At 36.4% G+C, this 27,371-nt stretch overlaps 2 protein-coding genes and 3 long non-coding RNA genes across 9 annotated transcripts in view; 2 read left to right on the top strand and 3 right to left on the bottom strand.

Annotated features, from left to right (window-relative positions):
* The first annotated feature begins 338 nt into the window (after window positions 1-338).
* LOC130223166 (stabilin-2-like) lies at window positions 339-22,573 on the top strand. Of its 2 annotated transcripts, none has more exons than XM_056455888.1 (7): window positions 339-388; window positions 1,339-1,434; window positions 2,997-3,066; window positions 19,425-19,574; window positions 19,657-19,899; window positions 20,002-20,100; window positions 22,182-22,573. In XM_056455888.1, exons 3-7 carry the CDS (start codon window positions 3,001-3,003, stop codon window positions 22,239-22,241), a joined length of 618 nt encoding a protein of 205 aa, XP_056311863.1. In that variant the 5' UTR covers window positions 339-388; window positions 1,339-1,434; window positions 2,997-3,000; the 3' UTR covers window positions 22,242-22,573. The 2 variants fall into 2 exon arrangements, with proteins under 2 accessions (XP_056311863.1, XP_056311861.1); XM_056455886.1 differs by lacking the exons at window positions 339-388; window positions 1,339-1,434; window positions 2,997-3,066 and adding exons at window positions 5,641-5,841; window positions 6,276-6,373; window positions 7,686-7,755.
* LOC130223174 (uncharacterized) lies at window positions 3,955-5,485 on the bottom strand. The gene is made up of 2 exons (XR_008836610.1): window positions 5,334-5,485; window positions 3,955-4,371 (listed from the first exon to the last, which is right to left on the bottom strand). It is a non-coding gene; the product is annotated as an uncharacterized LOC130223174 (long non-coding RNA).
* Window positions 8,629-10,389, bottom strand: LOC130223175 (uncharacterized). Its single transcript, XR_008836611.1, has 2 exons — window positions 10,004-10,389; window positions 8,629-9,042 (listed from the first exon to the last, which is right to left on the bottom strand). It is a non-coding gene; the product is annotated as an uncharacterized LOC130223175 (long non-coding RNA).
* The window catches only part of LOC130223165 (stabilin-2-like), a 26,897-nt gene continuing 9,857 nt past the window's right edge, over window positions 10,332-27,371 (top strand). Inside the window, exons 1-3 of one of the 4 annotated variants that reach the window (XM_056455884.1) lie at window positions 10,332-10,519; window positions 10,954-11,051; window positions 25,885-25,954. In XM_056455884.1, the coding sequence (XP_056311859.1) occupies window positions 25,889-25,954 (66 nt within the window). In that variant the 5' untranslated portion in view covers window positions 10,332-10,519; window positions 10,954-11,051; window positions 25,885-25,888. Of the gene's footprint in view, window positions 10,520-10,953; window positions 11,052-23,237; window positions 23,336-24,213; window positions 24,310-25,884; window positions 25,955-27,371 lie in introns of those variants that run through there. The other 3 variants (XM_056455885.1, XR_008836600.1, XR_008836602.1) reach the window with 3 other exon arrangements.
* LOC130223173 (uncharacterized) overlaps window positions 26,828-27,371 on the bottom strand; it is a 1,598-nt gene continuing 1,054 nt past the window's right edge. The window contains exon 2 of the long non-coding RNA XR_008836609.1: window positions 26,828-27,244. This is a non-coding gene — a long non-coding RNA (uncharacterized LOC130223173). The remainder of the gene's footprint in view (window positions 27,245-27,371) is intronic.

Here is a 27,371-nt window from a genome sequence, read left to right as displayed (position 1 = left end):
TTGGATGATCTATCAAAAATTAATCCATGTTATTCTGGTCGAGATCTTGGCAGAATCATATTTTAGTTTTTATTCTCACCTCTGGCTGAACACGAATATGTTGATACACTTATTGTCCACAGGAGGGAGCTGATGTTCATATATTTCTTACCTGCCTAATACACAACATTTATTAACATTTTAATATTGACATTTCATCAAGTATAAAAATGTCAACATGTATGTCGTTTTGGAATATAGTCAATAATGGTGGAAATCTCTTCCTGTAGAAACTGCAGTTTTTCTTCCACTCCACTAGGCGGCAGAAGCAATGTTCAGCTTGAATCAACACGAATCAGGTGGGAAGACGTAGAACTTCAGATGACAGCAGCATGCTCGTCATGACAACGTGAGTAATGAAAACAAACACCACGTTTTGCGTTTACAAAACACGTGTTCAATGAAAATGTGTTGCGCTGAATATAATATGAACTACTGAATGTAGTCGACTGATTAGAGTCGTTTATAAAAGGTAATAAACTGTGGCTTCACGGTGTGGGCGTTTCCGCTGTTTACAACAGCACGTATTTTACATTGAGTTTCCAGAACATGTTAAATAAAGGCTGATTGAAATGCGGCATCAACCACAAGCCTCAATACTGTAATAGTAGCAAAAGAAATGTGATAGATAAGCTGACACATTTATTAAAGTATAAATGAGTTTCGTGTTTACGTTACGATGTATCTGTGTTTTTCTTAGGAACCGGACGAACGTCTTTATCCTAAAATAAAGTATTGTAAATCGAGCACAAACGTAAAGACATTTACACATATTTTACTGCACTTTTTGATTGAAATGAACACACTTTGTCAGTTATCAAAATGTCGTTTCGAGAATGAGTGTTTACACGCTGTCAAACAACGTGATTGACAACAAATCTGACCAATCAGCGTAGAAATGATCGCGCTTCCCTTCCCGGATTGGTTATTTTTCAGGATGTGGCATAGTTGACCAATAGCAACCCTGGGAGAAAAGTTAAAAAAGGGGGCGTGTCTAAGATTTTAGACATCTAACTTTTTATCTAAAATCAAAATGTATTTAATTATAAATTAACTTAAAAACTCATTCAAATTGATTTATCCTGATAAAATCCCTAACCCACACATGTTATTGATTACTAACCATATATATATATATATATATATATATATATATATATATATATATATATATATATATATATATATATATATATATATATATATATATAACCCTATAATACATATATTTGTGTGTGCTTCTTTGCTCTCTGAATTTTTTTAGTAAACCTAAAATTTTTTTGTGTGGTTTCTCTACAGAATGAGGGATGTGTTTGGACCGTACAGTCAACAGGCGCAAGGCTTTGGGGCGTTTGGACTACATTTATTGGCGTGATGGACATCTGCTGCGGACAGGTAAGACCTCCCGCTCGTTTTTATGTTTTGTGCTATCGGTTACCATCACTTCCTTTCTGGAGAGGTCACCTCTCTAGAAAGGAAGTGATGGTAACCGAAACGGGGAGAGAAGGGACGGGGACCCCTTTTTTATAGAGCTAATTTATTTTTTTAGCAAAAAGCAGCATAACCCCTGCTGTACATGGCCCCGTAGGTCAGGGGAGGAACGCTCCATCCCCCCCCTTCATTCACTCCAACACTCACACATATCGCAGTGATCTGGCTGGGATTGAACCAGCAACCTCTTAACCCTTGAGGCAATGCTCTACCACTGAGCCACAGTCACATACCTAGTGACATGCTGGAGTTTATATTTGCCCAGTTCACCTGTAGGTGGCCACAGAGTAAATGTGAGCAGAGCTGGGCTTTGAACCCAAGTCTTTCCAACAGCCTTGACCATGGAGGACATGTGTTCAGCCAGTAGCGCCACCATGGCACTCATGTGTGTTTCAGAAGTTTATGGGACTTTGTTGCACATAATGACACTAAATTATTGTAATAATGAGGTTTTCACTGAACCCATGATGCTATCCAGACCAGAGTTTCACCACTCACACCACTGTGGTTTTCACACTGAAAGCTGCTCTCTGAGCTCATTTGTTTTATATTTAATGGCTACAGTGGAATATAACAATGATGGGATTTGATCTCAGGGCTCCATGTTTACAGTTCAACACTTGTATCTGCTGAGCCACAGAATCTGTGCTGAAGCTCCATTTCAAGGCTTGTAGAGTATTATAGACAATCATATAACCATAACAAACAAAGCCAGAGACTGAGCAAAACGTCAATCACTTGATCATTTCTAGCACATTATCTAATGTATGTTCATATGTATGACACAGCAGTTTTTTAATGTTTCTTTGGTTTTTATTAATAGGAAAGGAGCACAGAAGCTTTTAGATTCTTTTCTTTGAACCAGTTCGATTCATTTGAAACATTTACAGCAGTTAAATTCAATGAATCATTTAAATGGATTCAATTCAATTGATTCATTGATGTTTGGACTGTGTTCTTATTGGCATTTACACCATTTTGACCTGCAGTTGTAGAGCAGTTCAATTTATTTGAAGTGTTCACAGTTCAGTTCTAATCAACGAATCATTTAAATTGATTCATTCAACATGTTTGGACTGTGTTCTTATTTGTAGTTACACCATTTCAACCTGTAGGTGTAGAGCAATTTAATTCATTTGAACAGTTCAAAGCAATTCAGTTCAATTCAATGAATCATTTAAATTGATTCAACTAAATCGATTCATTCAACATGTCTGGACTGAGTTCTTATTTGCATTTACACCGTTTCAGCCTGTAAATAAATCCAATTAATTACATTCTATTCAAATCAATTCAACTGAGGTGTTTAGAGCACTGCAGTTCAATTCAAAGAATCATATTAATTGATTCACATAAAAGATGAAGCTGTCATTTAGTAACTTACAATATAAACATATCTGAAGCTAAATAAGCCACCATTATATGAATCATTTCAAATGTGTACATGTTGTTGTGCCTTCCAACAGACAGATGCAGTATCCCCGAGTCAGAGGAGATCATGATCACACACTTGAAGCTGAGGATCACCATCAAATGGTAAGCACATCTTGTTTTTTTGCAGATGATGTTTAAAACAAATGAAATTCAGTTTAGTCAAGTTTAACCAAACAAGGAAGAGCAGTGAGGACATGAAAAAACACATCGCTTCGACTGCAGATAAAACACTCTCCCTATGATTCAGTTCACCTGCAAATGTATATTTATGGATCCCTGTTGAGCACTTCACATTTAGTCTCTTATTTAAAACATCTGGGGCCGTATTCACGAAACATCTTAAAGCTAAAACGAGCTGCTAACGCTCCAATTTAAAAGGAAAATATTTTAGTGTAAGTTTGTTCTGATTGTAGGTATCCTAAATATTTGCTATAAGAGTATTTCACAAAGGGTTTGAGCATTAAAACTAGCTCATAAATCTGTGAAATGTTAAGAGTAGTGAAGTCACTAAGAACAAAGTACACACTATCCTAAAATGGCTGTTTTCAGCAATCTGCCTTGGAGAGAAAACATTTTAGACAGAAACGTTTGACCACAATTAGCTTTGAACAAGTTGTCGCCTTAAATGAAGAGGAATTCACGTAAGGAAATAAATATGTTTTTAAATATATATACTTTCATTTATTTCAACTTATAATTTTATTAAACAATTTATACTATTTATTTATTAAACAGTCAAAAATAAAAAAACCTGACAAAAAATATATATTTTCAACAATAAATACAAATACTATAAATACAAATACTATAAATACAAATGTGGCCTTTTGATAAATTGTTCAGAGAATATGTAGGAAAAACATAAATAAAGTAATTTTAAAACATATTTGCCTAATTATTTTCTAAGAAAATACATTAACTTAAAACATTAGAAGTCTTTATTTAATGACTGTCAAATTAAGAGTAAGGAGTTCAATTCTTCACTCAGCCTGCATTTTAAAACCTTTATTTGAACATGGCTACATGATATTGTCCTCTGCAAAGTGTCTATCAACACATTTCTGACAGAGACTCCTCACCTGCTTATCATCCAGTCACTGTGTGCATAGTTAATAAGCATGCTGACATCATCCATAGCAATGAGCTGAACCCGCCCTCATTCTTAGCTTAAACCTTTAAATCTGCAGCTTTGTGAATAAGTTGTAAAAGAAACTCTTAGCTTAAATTTTTTTCTGATGTTGAGGAGAAGATAAAAGATTCTGTGAATACGGGGCCTGATTCACAACCTGTTTTCAGGAACCTGTGTGTATTTGATAAGAGAGACATGTAAAATGTGGAGATCTGTTGGTCCCCAGGACTGGAGTACTAAAACAGACATCAGTGTAGATCCATTCCAACAGAAGTCATCTAATAAGACAAAAACAGGAGGTTATTTAACAAATATTGCATTCATTTGAGTGTGTTCAGTGAATAAAACAAACACATTTTCTCCTCAGTCTAAGAGAAAAAGTTTAAATCTATAAATTATGAGATCTTTTCATATTAATTTTAAGTTTAAAGCAACTCAATTTTGTATTTCTAATTCTTGTCTACTTCTGAGGGGAAAAATCTGAATTTTGTAAACTATAAATCATAATTACGATAAACAAAAGACTGAAAATATAGATTTTTACAGGTTTTAATTGTTTTTGTTTTATATTTAGTGAAAGAAAACAAGTTACCACATATACAATCCAAATTATCATTAGTTTTTTTATTAATAAAAGATCAGTACACATTGTTTGCTTGCGAAACTGTATTTCTGCAATAATTTTCCATGTGTACTATGTGTATGAATTTCCCACCAGAATCAAAGTATTTTCACCATGATTTATTTTCTCCACACGGAATGAAAGCGCATCCAGCTTCGACAAACTAGTCAAAAAACTGGCTCTGCTAACTAGTGTTTGATATTAATGCAGGTTCACTTACTGTCCACCAGGCGGCGCTGAAACACAGATCTGATCTCATGCAATTTGTGCCTAAACCTAAATCTGTGGCTACAATGCTCTTTATATCAGTAACATAGACATGACAGCACGAAATCATGGTTCAACTGTAAACAACGATTATAATTATCATTACTAATAACTAAACAAAACATACATCGACTTAAAATGTGCACATCATCATAAAAGCCGTCTGAGTTTTGATTGTTTACACATTGAGTGCGTCTATTTGAGTTAAACACAGCTTATCTGTCTTACCCCATCAAAGATTATTCACCAAAACTGCTATAATACACTTGGATTTACACGTCTAGACCTGCCATAAATCACAGATTTGCTTTTTAAAATGTGTTTTATTCATTGATTTCTCAGCCCTCTTACCTGCGACTGAACACCACGAGCTCATGATCTGAACAACACTGATTCATTGTCCACAAGAGGGCGCTGACGACCACATCTTGACTTATTTGGCACTTGACATTGAGCTATTTATTAACCTACCTAATAGATGCATTATATTGTCTGGGTGTCTACATTTTAAATTATATATATTTGGAGCTTAAATGACTTATCAGACTTTAAATAAACGAGGCTTTAACGCTGTAACTCGTCCAGTGAAGAACTCTAGTGCAGTTCTCCATCCGCTCCACAAGGCGGCGCACGCGACTTCCCGTTCAGTCTGACTCGGAGCTTCAGGATGTTGACAGTGTGACGTTTGTTTTGGTGCAGCAGCAGCAGCACGAGTGTAGTTTTAAACACATAAACTGAAGATGACAGCTCAGTGAGAGTGTTTTAATGTCACTAAACATCATTTAATGCAGTCCGACAACTAAAATAACCGACACACGCTGAGATAAAGGACAGGAATGCAGTGAAAAGCGACTCACCTGTAAGTAACTGTACAGTATTTCTCCTGCTTTGCCTCATGAAGTCTTTATTTCTTGTACTTCAGTCGCAGTTAAGTTCATGTTTAGCACTTATTGAAGTGTCTTTAGTGACATGTTTAAGCAGAGCTCTCCTGTTTGTTTAAACAGCTTTGTTTACATGCTGCTCTCTGTCACTGTCAGACATTTAAGAGCAAATGAGTTGGTAGTTGTTGTTTTATATGTAAAGGCTCTGAGTTAAACAGCCTCTTATTATAAAGTAGAACAAAACATAACATGTGTTCAGAAGCTCTGATGTTCTGCTGTGTTTCTAGAGCTTTCACAGTCAATATTTAGGCTGCAAATGTGTATAATTGTGAATGATTAATTGTAATATCTGTCAGAGTGTGATGTTTAGATCTGCTGTTTGACAGTGTGTTTATTTCTGTGTTTCCTGTAGAGAATGAGGGATGTGTTTGGACCGTACAGTCAACAGAAGCAGAGCTCCGGGACGTTTGGACTACATTTACTGGCGTGATGGACATCTGCTGCGGACAGGTAAGACCTCCCGCTCGTTTTTGTGTTTTGTGCTATCGGTTACCATCACTTCCTTTCTGGAGGGTCAACCCCTCCAGAAAGGAAGTGATGGTAACCGAAACGGGGAGAGAAGGGACGGGGACCCCTTTTTTATAGAGCTAATTTATTTTTTTTAGTAAAAAGTAGCATAACCCCTGCTGTACATGGCCCCGTAGGTCAGGGGAGGAACGCTCCATCCTCCCCCTTCATTCACTCCGACACTCACACATATCGCAGTGATCTGGCTGGGATTGAACCAGCGACCTCTCAACCCTTGAGGCAATGCTCTACCACTGAGCCACAGTCACATACCTAGTGATATGCTGGAGTTCATATTTGCCCAGTTCACCTGTAGGTGGCCACAGAGTAAATGTGAGCAGAGCTGGGCTTTGAACCCAAGTCTTTCCAACAGCCTTGACCATGGAGGACATGTGTTCAGCCAGTAGCACCACCATGGCACTCATGTGTGTTTCAGAAGTTAATGGGACTTTGTTGCACATAATGACACTAAATTAATGTAATAATGAGGTTTGAACCCAGTAAGTTTTTCACTGAACCCATGATCCTATCCAGACCAGAGTTTCACCACTCACGCCACTGTGGTTTTCACACTGAAAGCTGCTCTCTGAGCTCATTTGTTTTATATTTAATGGCTACAGTGGAATATAACAATGATGGGATTTGATCTCAGGGCTCCATGTTTACAGTTCAACACTTGTATCTGCTGAGCCACTGAATCTGTGCTGAAGCTCCATATCAAGACTTGTAGAGTATTATAGACAATCACATAACCATAACAAACAAAGCCAGAGACTGAGCAAAACATCAATCACTTGATCATTTCTAGCACATTATCTAATGTATGTTCATATGTATGACACAGCAGTTTTTAATGTTTCTTTGGTTTTTATTAATAGGAAAGGAGCACAGAAGCTTTTAGATTCTTTTCTTTGAACCAGTTCGATTCATTTAAAACATTTACAGCGGTTCGATTCAATGAATCATTTAAATTGATTCAACTAAATCGATTCATTCAACATGTCTGGACTGAGTTCTTATTTGCATTTACACCGATTCAGCCTGTAAAGAAATCCAATTAATTACATTCTATTCAAATCAATTCAACTGAGGTGTTTAGAGCACTGCAGTTCAATTCAAAGAATCATATTAATTGATTCACATAAAAGATGAAGCTGTCATTTAGTAACTTACAATATAAACATATCTGAAGCTAAATAAGCCACCATTATATGAATCATTTCAAATGTGTACATGTTGTTGTGCCTTCCAACAGACAGATGCAGTATCCCCGAGTTAGAGGAGATCATGATCACACACTTGAAGCTGAGGATCACCATCAAATGGTAAGCACATCTTGTTTTTTTGCAGATGATGTTTAAAACAAATGAACTTCAGTTTAGTCAAGTTTAACCAAACAAGAAAGAGCAGTGAGGACATGAAAAAACACATCGCTTCGACTGCAGATAAAACACTCTCCCTATGATTCAGTTCACCTGCAAATGTATATTTATGGATCCCTGTTGAGCACTACACATTTAGTCTCTTATTTAAAACATCTGGGGCCGTATTCACGAAACATCTTAAAGCTAAAACGAGCTGCTAACGCTCCAATTTAAAAGGAAAATATTTTAGTGTAAGTTTGTTCTGACTGTAGGTATCCTAAATATTTGCTCTAAGAGTATTTCACAAAGGGTTTGAGCATTAAAACTAGCTCATAAATCTGTGAAATGTTAAGAGTAGTGAAGTCACTAAGAACAAAGTACACACTATCCTAAAATGGCTGTTTTCAGCAATCTGCCTTGGAGAGAAAACATTTTAGACAGAAACGTTTGACCACAATTAGCTTTGAACAAGTTGTCGCCTTAAATGAAGAGGAATTCACGTAAGGAAATAAATATGTTTTAAAATATATATACTTTCATTTATTTCAACTTATAATTTTATTAAACAATTTATACTATTTATTTATTAAACAGTCAAAAATAAAAAAACCTGACAAAAAATACATATTTTCAACAATAAATACAAATACTATAAATACAAATGTGGCCTTTTGATATATTGTTCAGAGAATATGTAGAAAAAAACATAAATAAAGTAATTTTAAAACATATTTGCCTAATTATTTTCTAAGAAAATACATTAACTTAAAACATTAGAGTCTTTATTTAATGACTGTCAAATTAAGAGTAAGGAGTTCAATTCTTCACTCAGCCTGCATTTTAAAACCTTTATTTGAACATGGCTACATGATATTGTCCTCTGCAAAGTGTCTATCAACACATTTCTGACAGAGACTCCTCACCTGCTTATCATCCAGTCACTGTGTGCATAGTTAATAAGCATGCTGACATCATCCATAGCAATGAGCTGAACCCGCCCTCATTCTTAGCTTAAACCTTTAAATCTGCAGCTTTGTGAATAAGTTGTAAAAGAAACTCTTAGCTTAAAACTTTTTCTGATGTTGAGAAGATAAAAGATTCTGTGAATACGGGGCCTGATTCACAACCTGTTTTCAGGAACCTGTGTGTATTTGATAAGAGAGACATGTAAAATGTGGAGATCTGTTGGTCCCCAGGACTGGAGTACTAAAACAGACATCAGTGTAGATCCATTCCAACAGAAGTCATCTAATAAGAAAAAAAACAGGAGGTTATTTAACAAATATTGCATTCATTTGAGTGTGTTCAGTGAATAAAACAAACACATTTTCTCCTCAGTCTAAGAGAAAACGTTTAAATCTATAAATTATGAGATCTTTTCATATTAATTTTAAGTTTAAAGCAACTCAATTTTGTATTTCTAATTCTTGTCTACTTCTGAAGGGAAAAATCTGAAGTTTGAAAACTATAAATCATAATTACGATAAACAAAAGACTAAAAATATAGATTTTTACAGGTTTTAAATGTTTTTGTTTTATATTTAGTGAACGAAAACAAGTTACCACATATACAATCCAAATTATCATTAGTTTTTATTAATAAAAGATCAGTACACATTGTTTACTTGCGAAACTGTATTTCTGCAATATTTTTCCATGTGTACTATGTGTATGAATTTCCCACCAGAATCAAAGTATTTTCACCATGATTTATTTTCTCCACACGGAATGAAAGCGCATCCAGCTTCGACAAACTAGTCAAAAAACTGCTCTGCTAACTAGTGTTTGATATTAATGCAGGTTCACTTACTGTCCACCAGGCGGCGCTGAAACACAGATCTGATCTCATGCAATTTGTGCCTAAACCTAAATCTGTGGCTACAATGCTCTTTATATCAGTAACATAGACATGACAGCACGAAATCATGGTTCAACTGTAAACAATGATTATAATTATCATTACTAATAACTAAACAAAACATACATCGACTTAAAATGTGCACATCATCATAAAAGCCGTCTGAGTTTTGATTGTTTACACATTGAGTGCGTCTATTTGAGTTAAACACAGCTTATCTGTCTTACCCCATCAAAGATTATTCACCAAAACTGCTATAATACACTTGGATTTACACGTCTAGACCTGCCATAAATCACAGATTTGCTTTTTTAAAATGTGTTTTATTCATTGATTTCTCAGCCCTCTTACCTGCGACTGAACACCACGAGCTCATGATCTGAACAACACTGATTCATTGTCCACAAGAGGGCGCTGACGACCACATCTTGACTTATTTGGCACTTGACATTGAGCTATTTATTAACCTACCTAATAGATGCATTATATTGTCTGGGTGTCTACATTTTAAATTATATATATCTGGAGCTTAAATGACTTATCAGACTTTAAATAAACGAGGCTTTAACGCTGTAACTCCTCCAGTTAAGAACTCTAGTGCAGTTCTCCATCCGCTCCACCAGGCGGCGCACGCGACTTCCCGTTCAGTCTGACTCGGAGCTTCAGGATGTTGACAGTGTGACGTTTGTTTTGGTGCAGCAGCAGCAGAAGCAGCACGAGTGTACAGTTTTAAACACATAAACTGAAGATGACAGCTCAGTGAGAGTGTTTTAATGTCACTAAACATCAGTTAATGCAGTCCGACAACTAAAATAACCGACACACGCTGAGATAAAGGACAGGAATGCAGTGAAAAGCGACTCACCTGTAAGTAACTGTACAGTATTTCTCCTGCTTTGCCTCATGAAGTCTTTATTTCTTGTACTTCAGTCGCAGTTAAGTTCATGTTTAGCACTTATTGAAGTGTCTTTAGTAACATGTTTAAGCAGAGCTCTCCTGTTTGTTTAAACAGCTTTGTTTACATGCTGCTCTCTGTCACTGTCAGACATTTAAGAGCAAATGAGTTGGTAGTTGTTGTTTTATATGTAAAGGCTTTGAGTTAAACAGCCTCTTATTATAAAGTAGAACAAAACATAACATGTGTTCAGAAGCTCTGATGTTCTGCTGTGTTTCTAGAGCTTTCACAGTCAATATTTAGGCTGCAAATGTGTATAATTGTGAATGATTAATTGTAATATCTGTCAGAGTGTGATGTTTAGATCTGCTGTTTGACAGTGTGTTTATTTCTGTGTTTCCTGTAGAGAATGAGGGATGTGTTTGGACCGTACAGTCAACAGAAGCAGAGCTCCGGGACGTTTGGACTACATTTACTGGCGTGATGGACATCTGCTGCGGACAGGTAAGACCTCCCGCTCGTTTTTGTGTTTTGTGCTATCGGTTACCATCACTTCCTTTCTGGAGGGTCAACCCCTCCAGAAAGGAAGTGATGGTAACCGAAACGGGGAGAGAAGGGACGGGGACCCCTTTTTTATAGAGCTAATTTATTTTTTTAGTAAAAAGTAGCATAACCCCTGCTGTACATGGCCCCGTAGGTCAGGGGAGGAACGCTCCATCCTCCCCCTTCATTCACTCCAACACTCACACATATCGCAGTGATCTGGCTGGGATTGAACCAGCGACCTCTTAACCCTTGAGGCAATGCTCTACCGCTGAGCCACAGTCACATACCTAGTGATATGCTGGAACGTATATTTGACCTGTTCACCTGTAGGTGAGGTAAAGAGCAAAAGTGAGCAGAGCTGGGCTTCGAACACAAGTTTTGCTGCTAGCATTAAACATGTGCTCAGCCTGACGTGTTTCTGATTGAAAGCCGAACGCTCTAACCACTGAGCCACAGAGCTTGTACAATGCATGAGGGTTGTAATCCGAGTTTTGTTGGATCCCGTGAGAGTTTTACTAGTGAAATTCAAGCATCAGTGGGATTCAAACCCCGGTCTTCAAAATGTCAACCTAATGTGCTAACCGCTGAACCATAGAGCTTGTGCAGTATGTGTGGGTTAAAATGTGGTTCTTGTTGGATCCCCTAAAAAATTTTAACAGTGAAATTCAAGCAACAGTGGATTCAAACCCGGGTCTTCAAAATGTAAATCAAATGCTCTAACCACTGTACTATTGAGCTTGTGTTTTCCATGATGGTTGTAATTCCAGTTTTGTTGGATCCCCAAAGAAGTTTTACAGTGAAATTCAAGCAAAACCCGCTGTGTGAGGGTTTTAATTTGAGTTTTGTTGTATCTCTATATAATTTTTCATAGTGAAATTCAAGCAGCCGTGGGATTCAAACCCGGGTCTCCAAAATGCAAATCGATTGCTCTAACCACTCAACCACAGGGCTGGTCCTCACTGTAAGTGTTGTAATTCGAGCTTTATTGGACCCCCAAAGAATTTTAACAGTGAAATTAAAGCCTGGCTCTTCAAAATAGGAGATCAAATGCTCTGACCACTGCGCTCACATGTTTAAGGACATTTTTCTCATGAATCCACTTAGAAAACAATGATTTAAAGGTATGCAACAGCAGGATTTGAACCCTGGGCTCTTGAGTGGAATCCTAATGCTCTAACCACTGAGCCATAGAGTTTGGTTTTTGGTGGTGAAGATGAATCTGCTAAGAATAATTTGTTAAACAGGGCTTTGATGAGAGACTTGATGCATATCAGCACTAGTAATTCTCATACTTTAATTGTTCCTCTGCTTTTAACCCCCCTCACCTGGAGCAGTGGGAGGTGAGCACCAAGGGAGCAATTAGGAGTTAAGTGACTTGTTCAAGGGCACATTACTTTGAAGGAATGAGAATCAGGAATCGAACTAAGTACCATCCATTTTGAATAGTCCAAGTGCAACTCTCTGACCACTAGGCCACAGCTGCCCAGCCTATTTTAACCAATGCTTATAACCCCCCATACCTGAAGTAGTGGGAAGTGACTAGCACCAAGGGAGACATACATTTCTCTGCCAATTAGTTTTTTCAGGACAATTGATGTTTTCTCTAATGTTCCTTGTGTTTTCTAGGTCTGGAAACTTCATTCATGTTTATACATGTTCCGGGTTTTCCAGGACATGTGGGCACCCTGGATTGGAACAACATTTGCTTCAGTTTAGTCAAGTTTAATACTCTGTGTCTGCTGTTAATGTGTGTCAGCTCCCTCATGTGGACAACAGTTGATAGATCAAGTTTGTGTGTCTAATGTAGCTCCTGATCCTGATGAGCCTCAGTCCGATTAAAAACACCTGAAGCAACTAATCAAGATCTGCAGGACTCCAGTTCATCTACAGAGTATCTAAATATCCAAATGATGCTGTGTATTACTTGAATAATTAATAAAGTTCTTCATAAGAATCATGATTGTTTGTATTTTTGTGTCAATACTCAAATAACCCAGTTTCATGTATTTAATGAACTTCATTAAAACTGTGGTTTGGTCATTTGTTTTAACATCACCTTCTATTTGATGCAATATCTGTCCATTTCTAAGTAATTATTAAACAGCAGCATTCAGTTATCTAAAGCATGTGGTAACTAAGTAAAAAAAGGGTTGGGTAGTTGTGGCCTAATGGTCAGTGAGTTGGACTTGGACTTTACTTCCCACTACTTCAGGTATGGGGGGTTATAAGCAGAGGTTAAAATAGGCTGGGCAACTGTGGCCTAGTGGTCAGAGAGTTGGACTTGGACTATTCAAGTTGGATGGTACCTAGTTCGATTCCTGATTCTCATTCCTTCAAAGTAATGTGCCCTTGAACAAGTCACCTAACTCCTAATTGCTCCCTTGGTGCTCACCTCCCACTGCTCCTGGTGATGAGAGTTAAAAGCAGAGGAACAATTGAAGTATGAGAATTACTAGTGCTCATATACATAAAATCTGTCATCAAAGCCCTAATGAGGAGCCAGGCTTTGGGGGTCCAATAAAGCTTGAATTACACCACTTACAGTGAGGACCAGCTCTGTGGTTGAGTGGTTAGAGCATTCGATTTGCATTTTGGAGACCCGGGTTTGAATCCCACGGCTGCTTGAATTTCACTATGGAAAATTATATAGAGATACAACAAAACTCTTAATTAAAACCCTCACACAGCGGGTTTCACTTGAATTTCACTGTTAAAATTCTTTGGGGATCCAACAAAAGTGGAATTACAAACATGGAAAACACAAGCTCAATAGTACAGTGGTTAGAGCATTTGATTTACATTTTGAAGACCCGGGTTTGAATCCACTGTTGCATAAATTTCACTGTAAAAATTATTAGGGTATCCAACAAGAACCACATTTTAACCCACACATACTGCACAAGCTCTATGGTTCAGCGGTTAGCGCATTAGGTTGACATTTTGAAGACCGGGGTTTGAACCCCACTGATGCTTGATTTTCACCGTTATAATTCTTTATTGATCCAACAAAACTCGGATTACAACCCTCATGCATTGTACAAGCTCTGTGGCTCAGTGGTTAGAGCGTTTGGCTTTCAATCAGAAACACATCAGGCTGAGCACATGTTTAATTCTAGCAGCAAAACTTGTGTTCGAAGCCCAGCTCTGCTCACTTTTGTTCTTTACCTCACCTACAGGTGAACAGGTCAAATATACGTTTCAGCATATCACTAGGTATGTGACTGTGGCTCAGTGGTAGAGCATTGCCTCAAGGGTTAAGAGGTCGCTGGTTCAATCCCAGCCAGATCACTGCGATATGTGTGAGTGTTGGAGTGAATGAAGGGGGAGGATGGAGCGTTCCTCCCCTGACCTACGGGGCCATGTACAGCAGGGGTTATGCTACTTTTTACTAAAAAAATAAATTAGCTCTATAAAAAAGGGGTCCCCGTCCCTTCTCTCCCCGTTTCGGTTACCATCACTTCCTTTCTGGAGGGGTTGACCCTCCAGAAAGGAAGTGATGGTAACCGATAGCACAAAACACAAAAACGAGCGGGAGGTCTTACCTGTCCGCAGCAGATGTCCATCACGCCAGTAAATGTAGTCCAAACGTCCCGGAGCTCTGCTTCTGTTGACTGTACGGTCCAATCACATCCCTCATTCTCTACAGGAAACACAGAAATAAACACACTGTCAAACAGCAGATCTAAACATCACACTCTGACAGATATTACAATTAATCATTCACAATTATACACATTTGCAGCCTAAATATTGACTGTGAAAGCTCTAGAAACACAGCAGAACATCAGAGCTTCTGAACACATGTTATGTTTTGTTCTACTTTATAATAAGAGGCTGTTTAACTCAGAGCCTTTACATATAAAACAACAACTACCAACTCATTTGCTCTTAAATGTCTGACAGTGACAGAGAGCAGCATGTAAACAAAGCTGTTTAAACAAACAGGAGAGCTCTGCTTAAACATGTCACTAAAGACACTTCAATAAGTGCTAAACATGAACTTAACTGCGACTGAAGTACAAGAAATAAAGACTTCATGAGGCAAAGCAGGAGAAATACTGTACAGTTACTTACAGGTGAGTCGCTTTTCACTGCATTCCTGTCCTTTATCTCAGCGTGTGTCGGTTATTTTAGTTGTCGGACTGCATTAAATGATGTTTAGTGACATTAAAACACTCTCACTGAGCTGTCATCTTCAGTTTATGTGTTTAAAACTGTACACTCGTGCTGCAGCTGCTGCACCAAAACAAACGTCACACTGTCAACATCCTGAAGCTCCGAGTCAGACTGAACGGGAAGTCGCGTGCGCCGCCTTGTGGAGCGGATGGAGAACTGCACTAGAGTTCTTCACTGGAGGAGTTACAGCGTTAAAGCCTCGTTTATTTAAAGTCTGATAAGTCATTTAAGCTCCAGATATATATAATTTAAAATGTAGACACTCAGACAATATAATGCATCTATTAGGTAGGTTAATAAATAGCTCAATGTCAAGTGCCAAATAAGTCAAGATGTGGTCGTCAGCGCCCTCTTGTGGACAATGAATCAGTGTTGTTCAGATCATGAGCTCGTGGTGTTCAGTCGCAGGTAAGAGGGCTGAGAAATCAATGAATAAAACACATTTTAAAAAGCAAATCTGTGGTTTATGGCAGGTCTAGACGTGTAAATCCAAGTGTATTATAGCAGTTTTGGTGAATAATCTTTGATGGGGTAAGACAGATAAGCTGTGTTTAATTCAAATAGACGCACTCAATGTGTAAACAATCAAAACTCAGACGGCTTTTATGATGATGTGTACATTTTAAGTCGATGTATGTTTTGTTTAGTTATTAGTAATGATAATTATAATCATTGTTTACAGTTGAACCATGATTTCGTGCTGTCATGTCTATGTTACTGATATAAAGAGCATTGTAGCCACAGATTTAGGTTTAGGCACAAATTGCATGAGATCAGATCTGTGTTTCAGCGCCGCCTGGTGGACAGTAAGTGAACCTGCATTAATATCAAACACTAGTTAGCAGAGCCAGTTTTTTGACTAGTTTGTCGAAGCTGGATGCGCTTTCATTCCGTGTGGAGAAAATAAATCATGGTGAAAATACCTTGATTCTGGTGGGAAATTCATACACATAGTACACATGGAAAAATATTGCAGCAATACAGTTTCGCAAGTAAACAATGTGTACTGATCTTTTATTAATAAAAAAACTAATGATAATTTGGATTGTATATGTGGTAACTTGTTTTCTTTCACTAAATATAAAACAAAAACAATTAAAACCTGTAAAAATCAATATTTTCAGTCTTTTCTTTATCGTAATTATGATTTATAGTTTACAAAATTCAGATTTTTTTCCCCTCAGAAGTAGACAAGAATTAGAAATACAAAATTGAGTTGCTTTAAACTTAAAATTAATATGAAAAGATCTCAGAATTTATAGATTTAAACTTTTTCTCTTAGACTGAGGAGAAAATGTGTTTGTTTTATTCACTGAACACACTCAAATGAATGCAATATTTGTTAAATAACCTCCTGTTTTTTTCTTATTAGATAACTTCTGTTGGAATGGATCTCCACTGATGTCTGTTTTAGTACTCCAGTCCTGGGGACCAACAGAGCTCCACATTTTACATGTCTCTCTTATCAAATACACACAGGTTCCTGAAAACAGGTTGTGAATCAGGCCCCGTATTCACAGAATCTTTTATCTTCTCCTCATCATCAGAAAAAGTTTTAAGCTAAGAGTTTCTTTTACAACTTATTCACAAAGCTGCAGATTTAAAGGTTTACTAGAATAAAGTCTTAACCCATTTAATCCCACCGGTCACAACTGTGAACAATTTTTTCTTGCATATTTTTCTGTAGTATTAAAAAGCAACTCTTAGTATAAAGCACATGTTCATATATAATGAAAATTTAAGATGTCTAAATGAGTTCAGGGCAGGTCTAACACGATTGGGTAGTTTGGTTATGTGACCATAAACATTCATTTCCTAGTTCTGCCATCTGAATGGAAGAATAATGTCAAAGCTCAGAAATGACAGGTAAGTTTTCTGAGTTAATTTTTAAATAGGCAATACATCTTGTGCATCATCGTGAAAGGGTTATTTATACATGCATATTAAAATTATATTATTACATTGGTATTTTCTGTTGTCAAACTGCTTATAATTGAAGACGGTCACAATTGTGAATGGTGGTATAACACAGAGACTCTATGTCCTCCATATGTTATTCTGTGTCAGTCTGTGATGGTCACACAACATTTTCCTGTGAGTGTGCCAGGCCAATGCACATTGAGTGCTTCAAGAAGTTCCATAATGTCTAGGGTAGTCATCTAATCCATAAGTTCAGTCAGTTCAACCAGTACTCAAATGTGATTGTTTTGTAATAATTCCTCCATGTTTGAGGGAGACCAAACCAGCACACTTTTTGTGACTTGGAACACAGTTGTGACTTGTGAATGGATTTGTATTAATGTACTGTTACATGTTTCCTACCGTAGGCTCATATTTCATCATTTGTTTATTTTTATTTTATTTTTTATTTATTCCTTGATTTATTTATTATTATTATTTTCATTACAATGCTACCCAGATAGCATACAAATGTGGGCCACTTTAGGCAGTTATGCAGCACAGGTGGTCTTCCTTCGGCCCAGACAAAATGAATGTGAGCCTGAAGTGACCCACCTGTACAATGGCAAAAGGGGGCCAAAGAATCAAATCATATATAGGCCATTTCAGGCACTTATGGCAAAATGTAATCTGACTTTGAGCATAATGTGGCCCATGTGGAAAATGGTAGAGCCCAAATGACAGAGGACAAATGTGGGCCACAGTTGGCAAAAATGTGACAGTCATTTTAGGGTAATCTGGGTCTAAACATAAAAACATGTGTAGGTGCAAATGTCGCCCAATTATCCTAAGACATATGTGGGCCACTTTTGGCAAATATTTGGCACAATAAGCTATGGCTAATGTGGATTTGAGCCTATAGTGGCCCAGAGAAGATATGCCAAATGTGGCCCAGTTATTTTAAAACATATGTGGGCCACTTTTGGCAAACACACACACACACACACACACACACACATACATACACACATACACACACAACCGGTTCCAGATCCAGACTGATTACACTTCTGTCATGTTTTCCAGCGATCTTTGGTGGTTTGTTCACTGGTAATCATGACAGTTTCCATATTGTAAAATGTCATTTCATTTTATTTCAGCACATAACTATATTTTACAGTGAAATGTAGTAGGTTTGATAGTATTAAGAAAACTTGATTTTGTCAGATGATACAGTTTTCTTTTATTCTGCCACTGTTAATGCTAGATGCATTACCACAACATTTTTGTCTTCATTGTTAACTCCATAACTCCTAACTTTTGTTTGAAAGAAGTCTTTTATATTTCCCAGTGCTGGGTTGTGGCTGGAAGGGCATCCGCTGCGTAAAATATATGCTGCAATAGTTGGGGTTCATTCCGCTGTGTATACCCCTGATAAATAAGGCACTAAGCTGAAGGAAAATGAATGAATGAATGAAGTCTCTTTTTCAACACTGCTAGATATGTTTTTGTAATTAATCTGTTTTTTTATTAGTAAAAAACTAAATAAAGTACAACCCAGCATTTATTTAAAATAGAATTTGTGTAAATGTTTAAGTTTTTATTGAAAATATTCAACACGACTTTTACGTTTTAGGAACATTTACATTTAAAAATGGTTAAAATCTCATATATGTAATATTTTTTACGTAATATTTTGATTTAGTCACTAATTCATATGAATTCGTATGAACTCATTCATAGTACGAATTGCTCATCCCCCAATGACAGTTGGGTTTAGGGGTGGGGTTTGGTTTAGTGCCACACAGCTAGCGTTTTTCAGCCAATGAGAAACTTCCAGTGAAAGCTTTGCGTTGATGTTGTAATGTAATTTATTCAAGCGTAAAACGAGATAATAGACCGATAGCATCGTCAGGATCAGCAGGCTAACGCAGAAACTCCATTGAAAATACTGGGGTGAAATAAGCTGTCATATTTTAAAGATATGGTGGGGGGGAAGGAATTGAATGCAGTGCTTGCTGTCTGGTCTGAGACCCACTTCATATTGTTTATTTATCAGGCAGTGAAGGTCACTTATTTTGAAAGAAATCAGACCTTAAATGTGGCAATTTTATAATGGAAAGGCAGTTCACTGGAAGCGATGAGGCTGGCTGAAATTAAAAGACTGTGTGCATAAATTAACCACAAAACACTAAAAACAACTAGTTATGTTTCCTTGAGACACCAGGCTGATTATTTGTCTTATGTGTTGACCAGACTTTAAGTGGCAGAGACATAGAGCACCATCTACTGGATGGGAGGGCTTTAATACTGCAGGCCCTTATTAACGTCACTCATGTCCGAACACGACTGGGCTCCAGTCTGACCATCACCGGTGTGCCTGACCTCCAGAACCCTCAAAAAATGGTGAGAATATCTGCTATTCGCTTCCATTATGTCAACACATTTGAGTCACATTGACAAACACTGCTTGTCTCGATCCTCTCAGACCTCCTCAGGATACATCAATGACCGGTATGTCATAGACTCCAACATTTTTGCATCCAACGGGATGATCCACGTTCTGCAGGGCCCACTGAAAGCGCCTCCACCTCCATCCTTCCACCCGGCTCATCAGGCTGGGATGGGCATCGGCATCCTGGGGCTCATCATCCTCATCGTAGTGGCTGGATTCGTGAAATACAATTTCTACACACATAAAACAAAGCCATTTCAGTTCCACTATTTTAAGGTCTTTGTGTTCATGCTTATATATCATTGAGCTGATAGCCATCATATATATGCACACATATTTTATTTGCTAATACATAATTATTCTTTATTATAATGTTAGGAGGATGAAGGGGAAGATGTCATCCCATCAGAATCCAGTCCAAACATCAGTAATCCTGTATACGATGCTGCTCCTGCCACTAAAGAACAACCACCAACGGTCAGTGAGTCAAACTGAAGAGACCCAAACAAACACTACACATTCATCTATAGCTGCTGTTAACCTTCCCACAATGTTGCAGGAAGGATCTCTGTTAGAAATAATTTATTATATATTATTAATCATAAACTATTCATAAATTACAAGATTACAAGAACTTGTTTTAGTAATTACCTAAAGAGAGCATATTCAAACATTCTGTATTGGTTATTTCTAGATTAAAATTTGTAATCATAAACCAACATTCCCAGATTTTGCCAAGGACATTTTAGCAATATTGATATTAATAAGAACATGCTTTATAGATAATATTCTCTCTCTTTTATACATGTTTATAACCAAAAACATCTTATAATGTTGCAGACACGTTCTTTGTAATAACCTATACATAAATAAACCCTATACAGACCATTTTCTGATGTTTACGCACACTCTGAGGTTTATTTATTTAATATATTTTACCTTAAGCTTACCTTTTCAGAACTTTAGATTAAATTCAAGTGTATTACAAATGTATAAGTACAAGGCAACGAAATACAGTTTAGGTCTAACCAGGAGTGCAATAGCAGCAAGTGCAGGATATAGGTAAAGGTTATAAGGAGCAGTTATAGAAAAAGTATGGGTAATATTTACAGATGGATGTACTATGAACAATATATACAGGTTGTATTAGCTATGAACAGAGATTAATGATGATGTATGTATGTACATGTTGCTATTAATAATGAGAAGTCTGCAGATATGAACATAATTACAAACTTATACTCTTATACTATATACTACTATATACTTATACTATATACCTCTAGATTCTGTTGTATTACAGGCATTATTACATGTCCAACATACTATCATTTAAATAACTGCCCTGCTTAACCCTTTAACCGCCTGCTCTATTAAATGGTTGACCATATAGAATGACTGTTTGAAATAATGAATAATAACTACACAGCATTGTTGCTTTACACAAAAATCAAACAAACACAATCCTGTTGCACTATTACACTTGATTTTAATTTTACTGTAAGCAAAATACAAACAAAAAAGCATGTTAAATAAGAATCTGAAACATTTGATGGCATAATTAAAAAACTAAAGATGATTTAGTGTTCATAAATGTTTTATTTTGATTATGATTTTAAATAAAATGGTCTCACACTTCATATTTTCAGATTGTTCATGGTGTATTAATTCTGGTACTTTTACCATAAACCGACATATCAAGCATTTGGTGGAGGCTGATATTGTAGAAATTATGGGATGTGTTGAAAAAACAAAACTAGCCACATTAGGAGTTGAGAAATGCAATCCATTTTTTTTCTTGGCGGGGCAGTTAAAGGGTTAACTTATACCTCTAAATTCTGTTGTATTAAGATCATTATTAAATGTCCAACATGCTTCTTCTTATAAGGTTGCAGACACATTCTTTGTAATAACCCATACCTAAATAGAACCTATACAGAGCATTCTCTAATCTTTACACTTATTTTGAGGTTAATTTATTTAGTTTTTACCTCAACCTCACCTTTTCTTTTGATTTGATTTTAATTTTTAACAGTTTTAATGAACTCTTCTGTTTAAAGCACAAATTATATAAAAAATAATGAAAAACAGTGTTAAGGTTGTGGATTCTGTTCATTGTTTTTCAGGATTGTAATTATTTGACACATGCTTAATTATCTAAAACACAAAGCACCTACAATCTCTAATTATGTAGACTGCTCTGCTTAAAGCAGAAATTAGAAAAAAAGAATGGATTATTATTTATTATTATTCATTATTTAAATGATTGTTTTATATAAATTATTATTGTCGTTGAGTTTTTTATCATTATTTTTTTTCTTTCAGTTTTTTGTTTGTGTACTTGATGTTATTGTGTTAAGCGTGTCATTGTTATATGTGAAGCACCGCCATGTCAAAATGAATTGAGGATTAATAAAGCTTCAAACTAAACTAAATGTACTTTTTATATATCCACAAATTTTACAGTAAAGGGTCGTTTTATTTTATTTCTCAGAATTATAGATGTAAAAAATCTTTAAAAGTGCATTAAAATTGATGTGATTTGTCTTTTGTTAAAGGAAGAAGACAAGCATCAAGTGATTTCCAGTGGAACATTTGACCTCCTGCAGGACAGCTGAAATCACCTCTGCGACCAAGCAGTCAGTGCAGCTCTCTTTATGAACACAAGAGGAATGTGAACTCCATGTTACAGTGATGGGACTTTACATGCTAACACTAGACAGAGATATCACAATCTCCTGATGCTGTGTGTGCATGTTTTTGATTGGTGTGTTTGCTTTGGATGAGTGTGAATGTCATTTTTAAAACTTGTTTATAAGCAGTTTCTAAATTCTGTTGTATTACAGGCATTAATAAATGTCCAACATGCAATGATTGAAATATCTGCCCTGCTTAAAGCACAATTTAAGGGAAAAAATGGAAATAAAATAAATAAAGAAGTGTTAAGGTTGTGGATTATTTCCATCTGCTTTAGTTTTCTTTGTGGTTGTGATTATTTGACACATGCATGCTTAATTATCCTGCACCTGGACATCATTTTCAGTTCGGTTGAATGATGAAAATCTACACCATCATGTTGGCCTTTGGGAAAATGGTGTACTGATCGCACTTAGGACCGTTCAATCGGAATTTAGGAACAAAATATAATAGATTTTGCACCTGAAATATTGGAGCAAGGTGAACAGGTAAGAGTACGTGCTTTAAGAACTGTGTAAAGATTGTATGTCAATGTTTAACACATTTTATACCAAGAACTCCATGATATATAAAGTTGTAAACATCAGATCAGATTTCTATTATCTGATTTCGTCAAAGCAAGATGATTTGGATGATCTATCAAAAATTAATCCATGTTATTCTGGTCAAGATCTTGGCAGAATCATATTTTAGTTTTTATTCTCACCTCTGGCTGAACACGAATATGTTGATACACTTATTTTCCACAAGAGGGAGCTGATGTTCATATATTTCTTTCCTGCCTAATACACAACATTTATTAACATTTTAATATTGACATTTCATCAAGTATAAAAATGTCAACATGTATGTCGTTTTGGAATATAGTCAATAATGGAGGAAATCTCTTCCTGTAGAAACTGCAGTTTTTCTTCCACTCCACTAGGCGGCAGAAGCAATGTTCAGCTTGAATCAACACGAATCAGGTGGGAAGACGTAGAACTTTAGAAGACAGCAGCACGCTCGTCATGACAACGTGAGTAATGAAAACAAACATCACGTTTTGCGTTTACAAAACACGTGTTCAATGAAAATGTGTTGCGCTGAATATAATATGAACTACTGAATGTAGTCGACTGATTAGAGTCGTTTACAAAAGGTAATAAACTGTGGCTTCACGGTGTGGGCGTTTCCGCTGTTTACAACAGCGCGTATTTTACATTGAGTTTCCAGAACATGTTAAATAAAGGCTGATTGAAATGCGGCATCGACCACAAGCCTCAATACTGTAATAGTAGCAAAAGAAATGTGATAGATAAGCTGACACATTTATTAAAGTATAAATGAGTTTCGTGTTTACGTTACGATGTATCTGTGTTTTTCTTAGGAACCGGACGAACGTCTTTATCCTAAAATAAAGTATTGTAAATCGAGCACAAACGTAAAGACAATTACACATATTTTACTGCACTTTTTGATTGAAATGAACACACTTTGTCAGTTATCAAAATGTCGTTTCGAGAATGAGTGTTTACACGCTGTCAAACAACGTGATTGACAACAAATCTGACCAATCAGCGTAGAAATGATCGCGCTTCCCTTCCCGGATTGGTTATTTTTCAGGATGTGGCATAGTTGACCAATAGCAACCCTGGGAGAAAAGTTAAAAAGGGGGCGTGTCTAAGATTTTAGACATCTAACTTTTTATCTAAAATCTAAATGTATTTAATTATAAATTAACTTAAAAACTCATTCAAATTGATTTATCCTGATAAAATCCCTAACCCACACATGTTATTGATTACTAACCATATATATTTATATAACCCTATAATACATATATTTGTGTGTGCTTCTTTGCTCTCTGAATTTTTTTTAGTAAACCTAAACATTTTTTGTGTGGTTTCTCTACAGAATGAGGGATGTGTTTGGACCGTACAGTCAACAGGCGCAAGGCTTTGGGGCGTTTGGACTACATTTATTGGAGTGATGGACATCTGCTGCGGACAGGTAAGACCTCCTGCTCGTTTTTATGTTTTGTGCTATCGGTTATCATCACTTCCTTTCTGGAGAGGTCACCTCTCTAGAAAGGAAGTGATGGTAACCGAAACGGGGAGAGAAGGGACGGGGACCCCTTTTTTATAGAGCTAATTTATTTTTTTAGTAAAAAGTAGCATAACCCCTGCTGTACATGGCCCCGTAGGTCAGGGGAGGAACGCTCCATCCTCCCCCTTCATTCACTCCGACACTCACACATATCGCAGTGATCTGGCTGGGATTGAACCAGCGACCTCTTAACCCTTGAGGCAATGCTCTACCACTGAGCCACAGTCACATACCTAGTGATATGCTGGAGTTTATATTTGCCCAATTCACCTGTAGGTGGCCACAGAATAAATGTGAGCAGAGCTGGGCTTTGAACCCAAGTCTTTACACAGCCTTGACCATGGAGGACATGTGTTCAGCCAGTAGCGCCACCATGGCACTCATGTGTGTTTCAGAAGTTTATGGGACTTTGTTGCACATAATGACACTAAATTAATGTAATAGCGAGGTTTGAACTCAGTGAGGTTTTCACTGAACCCATGATCCTATCCAGACCAGAGTTTCACCACTCACACCACTGTGGTTTTCACACTGAAAGCTGCTCTCTGAGCTCATTTGTTTTATATTTAATGGCTACAGTGGAATATAACAATGATGGGATTTGATCTCAGGGCTCCATGTTTACAGTTCAACACTTGTATCTGCTGAGCCACAGAATCTGTGCTGAAGCTCCATATCAAGACTTGTAGAGTATTATAGACAATCATATAACCATAACAAACAAAGCCAGAGACTGAGCAAAACGTCAATCACTTGATCATTTCTAGCACATTATCTAATGTATGTTCATATGTATGACACAGCAGTTTTTTAATGTTTCTTTGGATTTTATTAATAGGAAAGGAGCACAGAAGCTTTTAGATTCTTTTCTTTGAACCAGTTCGATTCATTTAAAGCATTTACAGCAGTTCAATTCAATGAATCATTTAAATTGATACAATTCAATTGATTCATTGATGTTTGGACTGTGTTCTTATTGCCATTTACACCATTTTGACCTGCAGGTGTAGAGCAGTTCAATTCATTTGAAGTGTTCACAGTTCAGTTCTATTCAATTAATCATTTAAATTGATTCATTCAACATGTTTGGACTGTGTTCTTATTTGTAGTTACACCATTTCAACCTGTAGGTGTAGAGCAATTCAATTCATTTGAACAGTTCAAAGCAATTCTGTTCAATTCAATGAATCATTTAAATTGATTCAACTAAATCGATTCATTCAACATGTCTGGACTGAGTTCTTATTTGCATTTACAGTTTCAGCCTGTAAGTAAATCCAATTAATTACATTCTATTCAAATCAATTCAACTGAGGTGTTTAGAGCACTGCAGTTCAATTCAAAGAATCGTATAAATTGATTCACATAAAAGATGAAGCTGTCATTTAGTAACTTACAATATAAACATATCTGAAGCTAAATAAGCCACCATTATATGAATCATTTCAAATGTGTACATGTTGTTGTGCCTTCCAACAGACAGATGCAGTATCCCCGAGTTAGAGGAGATCATGATCACACACTTGAAGCTGAGGATCACCATCAAATGGTAAGCACATCTTGTTTTTTTGCAGATGATGTTTAAAACAAATGAACTTCAGTTTAGTCAAGTTTAACCAAACAAGAAAGAGCAGTGAGGACATGAAAAAACACATCGCTTCGACTGCAGATAAAACACTCTCCCTATGATTCAGTTCACCTGCAAATGTATATTTATGGATCCCTGTTGAGCACTTCACATTTAGTCTCTTATTTAAAACATCTGGGGCCGTATTCACGAAACATCTTAAAGCTAAAACGAGCTGCTAACGCTCCAATTTAAAAGGAAATATTTTAGTGTAAGTTCGTTCTGATTGTAGGTATCCTAAATATTTGCTATAAGAGTATTTCACAAAGGGTTTGAGCATTAAAACTAGCTCATAAATCTGTGAAATGTTAAGAGTAGTGAAGTCACTAAGAACAAAGTACACACTATCCTAAAATGGCTGTTTTCAGCAATCTGCCTTGGAGAGAAAACATTTTAGACAGAAACGTTTGACCACAATTAGCTTTGAACAAGTTGTCGCCTTAAATGAAGAGGAATTCACGTAAGGAAATAAATATGTTTTTAAATATATATACTTTCATTTATTTCAACTTATAATTTTATTAAACAATTTATACTATTTATTTATTAAACAGTCAAAAATAAAAAAACCTGACAAAAAATATATATTTTCAACAATAAATACAAATACTATAAATACAAATGTGGCCTTTTGATATATTGTTCAGAGAATATGTAGAAAAAAACATAAATAAAGTAATTTTAAAACATATTTGCCTAATTAATTTCTAAGAAAATACATTAACTTAAAACATTAGAAGTCTTTATTTAATGACTGTCAAATTAAGAGTAAGGAGTTCAATTCTTCACTCAGCCTGCATTTTAAAACCTTTATTTGAACATGGCTACATGATATTGTCCTCTGCAAAGTGTCTATCAACACATTTCTGACAGAGACTCCTCACCTGCTTATCATCCAGTCACTGTGTGCATAGTTAATAAGCATGCTGACATCATCCATAGCAATGAGCTGAACCCGCCCTCATTCTTAGCTTAAACTTTTAAATCTGCAGCTTTGTGAATAAGTTGTAAAAGAAACTCTTAGCTTAAATTTTTTTCTGATGTTGAGGAGAAGATAAAAGATTCTGTGAATACGGGGCCTGATTCACAACCTGTTTTCAGGAACCTGTGTGTATTTGATAAGAGAGACATGTAAAATGTGGAGCTCTGTTGGTCCCCAGGACTGGAGTACTAAAACAGACATCAGTGTAGATCCATTCCAACAGAAGTCATCTAATAAGAAAAAAACAGGAGGTTATTTAACAAATATTGCATTCATTTGAGTGTGTTCAGTGAATAAAACAAACACATTTTCTCCTCAGTCTAAGAGAAAACGTTTAAATCTATAAATTCTGAGATC

The sequence above is a fragment of the Danio aesculapii genome, chromosome 4, assembly GCF_903798145.1.
Source record: "Danio aesculapii chromosome 4, fDanAes4.1, whole genome shotgun sequence".
In the NCBI taxonomy this organism is placed as follows: Eukaryota; Metazoa; Chordata; class Actinopteri; order Cypriniformes; family Danionidae; genus Danio; species Danio aesculapii.
Note: the sequence above shows the minus strand (reverse complement) of the source record. Positions and strands in the feature narration are given on the sequence as shown.

Excerpts from the sequence above, each read along its gene's own strand:
- LOC130223166 (XM_056455888.1), top strand. The coding sequence starts at position 3,001 with ATGCAGTATCCCCGAGTCAGAGGAGATCATGATCACACACTTGAAGCT. Across the intron at positions 3,067-19,424 it reads CTGAGGATCACCATCAAATG|ACTTTAAGTGGCAGAGACAT; the intron begins GTAAGCACATCT and ends TGTGTTGACCAG. Across the intron at positions 20,101-22,181 it reads CTAAAGAACAACCACCAACG|GAAGAAGACAAGCATCAAGT; the intron begins GTCAGTGAGTCA and ends CTTTTGTTAAAG.